This window comes from Austrofundulus limnaeus, unplaced genomic scaffold, assembly GCF_001266775.1.
Source record: "Austrofundulus limnaeus strain Quisiro unplaced genomic scaffold, Austrofundulus_limnaeus-1.0 Scaffold98, whole genome shotgun sequence".
Taxonomy (NCBI): Eukaryota; Metazoa; Chordata; class Actinopteri; order Cyprinodontiformes; family Rivulidae; genus Austrofundulus; species Austrofundulus limnaeus.
The window spans coordinates 406351-411701 of NW_013952500.1; the positions used below are offsets into that span (position 1 = coordinate 406351).

At 40.0% G+C, this 5351-nt stretch overlaps 1 protein-coding gene across 1 annotated transcript in view; it reads right to left on the reverse strand.

Moving 5' to 3' along the window:
- The window catches only part of LOC106520850 (dolichyl-diphosphooligosaccharide--protein glycosyltransferase subunit STT3B), a 110000-nt gene that overhangs the window by 6815 nt on the left and 97834 nt on the right, over positions 1-5351 (reverse strand). The window contains exons 12-13 of the mRNA XM_014013112.1: positions 1477-1648; positions 837-1010 (exon numbers count right to left, since the gene is read on the reverse strand). Of these exons, the coding sequence (XP_013868566.1) occupies positions 837-1010; positions 1477-1648 (346 nt within the window). The remainder of the gene's footprint in view (positions 1-836; positions 1011-1476; positions 1649-5351) is intronic.

The following is a 5351-nucleotide window of genomic DNA, read 5'->3' on the forward strand; positions in this document are numbered from 1 at the left end:
ATTACAGGCCTCTCGCATCTTTTTAACTGGGAGAACTTGCACAATTGGTGACTGACTAAATACTTATTTTCCCCACTGTAGCTGTGTTCTGTTTTGTATGTTTTATTTTATTTGTTTCATATTTCTTATTTCATCCATGTTTTCAATTATTAGACTAAATTTGCCAATAAATAGTTTGAAAATATATTTTTTGTAGCTTTTCGTTAGCGTTTATGTTGTCATAAAGTTCAGTAAACAGATGATATGAAGCTGCTGCACACAGAGTTTCTGGGATCAGCTGACCTGCATCCAGAACCTGATTTGTATGACTGTGGGTCAAACAGCAGGGCAGGTCCTGAAGAAAACCAGTTAAGAAATTGAGAAGCTAAACGAGTTAAACCGTTTTTGAAGCGAACACATGCTGGAGCCAGAGTCTGACCCAGAACCAGAGGAGAATGAAGACCACCAAAATGTAGCTGGTAAGTCCAGACCTTATTTAGTTCAATCACAAAACTGTATTTAATGACTACAAAAGTAGATTTTGTGTGATATGTCCTCTTTAAAGCAGATGTTTGTGAAAACAGAGGAGCTCCTGTTGGCTGCAGTCGGACCTTCAGAGGCAGAAATGTTTTAGTTAAACGTGTCGAATACACAAGTTACCCTCCTGTTTGTCTGAAATCAGGATGAAAGCACTTTGTTTTTACTTTATTTGAAGTGAAAACAATAAAGTCAGCCTTGAAGCTTGATAAAACAAACTAGTGATGCAACAAAGCAGCTTGTTGATTTAGAAAAGCATCAAAGGGGTGACTAACAGACCTGATCYCTTCATTCTGTGGACCAGTGAAGGTTTTACTCACCCTGATGTCTTTGGGATGCTCCCCCTCTGCTATCCTCACCATCCACAGGAACTTGTTGATGTCGTCACCCGAGTAGCCGATCACTCCTCCGAATATGATCAGCACGTAGTCCACGTCCAGCGACTTCATGATTTCATATGCTGCGCTCTCATTGGACGACATGGCTTTCCCCACCTGCAACAACCACCAAACTTTTAATGGTGTTTTCTGCTATAAGGCGTCGTGYGGCACAGGCAGCATCATCGAACAGAAATACATCATGTATTCTCTGTAATTATGTTWTCTGTGGCGCAGAGACGGCAGGCAGCAGGTAGAAAGCAAGACGCAGGAAAGCTAGAGGGCTTCAACTAAAAAAAGACAAAAACATTTGTCTGCAGCTGACAGCGGAGAGAAAGAAAAATAAATCAAACCCACAAAATCTGACAATTAACTGATATTTCCCTACAGTGGAAATTCAGCAGGAAAAGTTTAAACAAATAGGATTAGGAGGCGAGTAGGAGGGAGCGCGGTTACACAATGTGGCAATTACACAAAAAGATTCACAAAGGAGCCCGCTCATCATCCAGCTGCTGCATCTGTTCCCTCTATATTCATGTAGTCAGACAAGATAAAASAGAAAACCGAAGCCTGGAGGTCTTACCAGCGCTATGTGACTGTTGTTCCACGTGTTGTTATCTACCAGAGTGGTCCTGTTGGCCATGCCAGCGATCTGATAACCGTAGTCCCACCAGGACATGACGCGGGCGTGCTCGTCCGTGTTCTGCCTCAACCAGTAATACGCTTCCCTGAAGTCATCCAGGATGTTACGGGACCTTAAAAAAAACAAACAAACAAAGCAAATAAATAATCAAAATGTCAGATGTGTTTTTGGTTGATTTGGGCCAATTCTGGTCCAATATTGTCTCAGAGACTGACGACCTTTCTGCATCAAATATTGAGAAGAGGACACTGATCCAGGCTCTGTGTCCCGTGTTGCTCCAACTTCTATGTCTGGYTGATTTTATAATAGAAAATTAAGCTTCAAGCCACAATAATAATAATAATAAATTCCTTTTAAAAGTTTCTTTACATTAGTAAATTTCAAAATGTTGCATCACAAAACCCATAAAAGCTTTAGAAACTAGACACAGCATTGCGGTAACATAATGACCCCCGCACACAGAAATGCAGCAGAACTCAGAAGTCTTTATTCCTAATAAATGTCATGCTACTAGGTGCATCCCAAAATTGTGGTGGTTTGGGTGGGTGGGGTCCTCTTTTTTTTTAGGGTGGAGGGGGGCATTGGTTGACCTGATGGATAGCCCCTGATCAGAGCTAAACAACCAACGGAAATCTGAAGCTCCTATGTTTAATAGTTTTTGAGCAATAACCTTTTTGTATGTCCAGATACCACTTTTTCAGATAAATTGGAGGTCGGGTGGGGGTGTGTGCACTGATTGGTGAGCCTGATGGATAGAGCTTCATCAGAGCTAAACAACAAAAGAAATCTGTAGCTTCTATGCTAACAGTKTGAGTCATAAGCATTTTTGCATGTCTAGACACCCCCTCTTTGGATGGAGACCCCTCCTCAAATATGGGGTCTATCGTAAAACCGTTGGCAGGCGCAGTGTAAGTCAGACTCATCTACAGTCCTGCCAAATTTTATGTTGATCGGTGCAGCTGTTTTTGTGCTACGGTTGACCAAAAATCACTGGAAAAAAGTACGAAAATAATATGACCATAATAATGGTCATAATAAATAACTAAAAAACAACAAAAGATCTAATCTAAGGGTGCAATGACTGCAGTTTTCTGGTCGATACCGATTTTTTTTTTTTGATAACCGATGCTGTCAGGTGTTATAAGGTACACCTTCAATGTTCCATTCTTATTTTATTGAAAATCACTGAATATCACCCTTAAAATAATCCAGGTTTTAACTGGACACCAGCCGTCTCTCACAGCAGAGCAAAACAGGACAKTGGACGATTTTCACACATTTGCAGAGGTCAATCAGATGGGTGGAGAAGATCAGCTTCTCATGTAATTATCAACCAATCACCCAAAAGTAGGGAAATCGGTGCAGTTATTGGTGCAGAAAGAGGAGAAAAAATAACAAGTCCACGAATTGTTCTTTTTGTAATTGCAATGGATAGAGCTTGAAACAACTAAGAAATCGACACAAAGATCGTCTGTATCAGTGATGGAATAAAGAAGTTTTGACCATTTTAGCATTGAGAAATTGCTCAAATATTTTCTGGTGGTTTAACTAAAAACCCAGAAAACTTGTGATTCTGCAGCAAAAACAAATGATAATTTGATGAAATTTTGCTCTTAACATCAACTACTGATTTTTATTATTAATTAATCGAGGATCAAAGAGAAAATGTTTTTGTTTGCTGCCGTCACAGCATCGACATGTTTGAGTCATGAAACTTGAACACTATTTAGATAAAATGCTATATTTTGGTGCAGTTTACTCTTTGAGTGCTATAAGCTCAAACATGTTTTGAAGTTTGTTTAAATAGAGCATCAATTTCATCACCAATAAACTGCAGGACAAAATGGCAKAGTCCATTCGACCAAAAACACGTGAAATATTAACATCTTTGCAACAACATACTAAAGAATCTGTGAAATACCTCTGCAGAGCGATGGAAACACTACGTTCACTGATGGAAAAAAAGAAGCAATAAGTGGTGGAGATTGTAAATGTTCACATTTAAAGTGATGGACCGTTTGTAACAAACAAGAAAAGTTCGAGACGTTGCTCATCTTTTATTCTGTCATGAGACATGTTGAACTCTGACAACCTGCTGTTCGTTAGCTGAGCTAACAGCTAACAATGTTTTTATGTTACTAAAGAAAGAACATGTTATTTTACTGCGGAGCTGCGTTCAGCACAGCGACTTCTCTGACATTTAGACACAGTTTAATGTTGTATTCCAGCTTAATTAAATTACGTTCTCAGCAGGAAGACTTGGAAACAGTTAAGCATTTCTAGAGCTAGATGTAGTCTGATTATTTGACTCATGTTTTATCTTTTTCCAAACAACACGTGCAACTAATTACCAGCAACACTTTGAACTAGCATTTATTTTTTATTAAAATCCAACATTTTGTCCCTTTCACCTGCTCTCATTTGCAGTCTGTATCAAAGCACCAGAGTTCAGAGGCGGATAGAAAAAGTTAATGTGCAGCTCTGCAGCTGATGATGATGCAAGTCTGAGCAGGAGGCCATCATTTTCCATTGTATATAGATATGTGATTTTTTTAAACATAATGCAGCTTTAAATAAACACATTTGGTTGTTATGATGATGCAATTCTGTTGAGTTATTTGAACAGCTGGTTTTAGACCATAACATCCCGTTCAGACAGCTTCCTCTTGCATCCACAGTTAATCCTGTTGGATGTGGTTGGTCCTTCTTGGTGGTATGCTGACATTACCCTGGATACCGTGGCTCTTGGTACATCACAAAGACTTGCTGTCTTGGTCACAGATGCACCAGCAATTTGTCCTCTTTTGAACTCTGGTRTGTCACCCATAATGTTGTGCTCATTGCAATATTTTGAGCAAAACTGTGCTGTTACCCTGCTAATTGAACCTTCACACTCTGCTCTCATGGTGGATTCACACCAAACGCGTTTTGAGCTGCAGGAGCAGCCAGTTTACATGCAAAGTCTATGGTGGACGCGCCTCTAGGGGTCGTGCGGCGCGTCACGTACGTTTTGCGCGACACGAAATGYGCGTGCATGAGGTGCGTTGAAAGCAGCCGATGCCAGAGTTCAAAAATCTGAACTTTCGCCGCTCGACGCGTCTTGACAACCAATCAGAGAGACTCGTTTTTCCATGTGATAGTTTCCTGAATGTTTCCCACTAAACCGAAACAGACGGACAGGAGATCTTTAGATGAAATCGACCATCTGCAGTTGGATTTTCTGGTAGGATATATAAGTGCCGATGTGGGTCAGCTGCTGGGACAAAAAAAAAAAGTCCATCAGCTGGCAGTTCCTGGAGTGGCCAAACTAACTGAACAAACCGCCTCTAAATCATCTGGTGAATAAATTATCTGCTGTGCGCAACGTTCGCTTGCTCTTTAGTAAATAAATCAAAGCCATTTTGTTTATTTTATCTTTATTTCATCCGCCGAGAACAGACAGGAAAAAAAAACAAGACGCTCCTCCCTCTTCAGACGCATGTCTGCTCTGTGTCCCCTGGTGCAATGTGCAATTAATGAAGATTGTCCAGCAGCCTGGTCCAATTTAGCCATGAAACCTCCAACACTAAAATGACAGGTGTTTCAGTTTTATTGTTTAACCCGTGTGTGTGTGTTTGTGTGTGTGTGTGTGTGTGTGTGTGTGTGTATAAAAAAGGGGTGCAATGATACAGAAAATTAACGGTTCGGTTCGATACTTTAGTCTCACGGTTTGATATTTTTTTGATACAAAAAAGAGAAATTGCCATGCCCTTTTTAACTTGTAATTTATTGAAATTATGAACATTTGTTTAACCTCAAAAGTACCATGTTTAAAT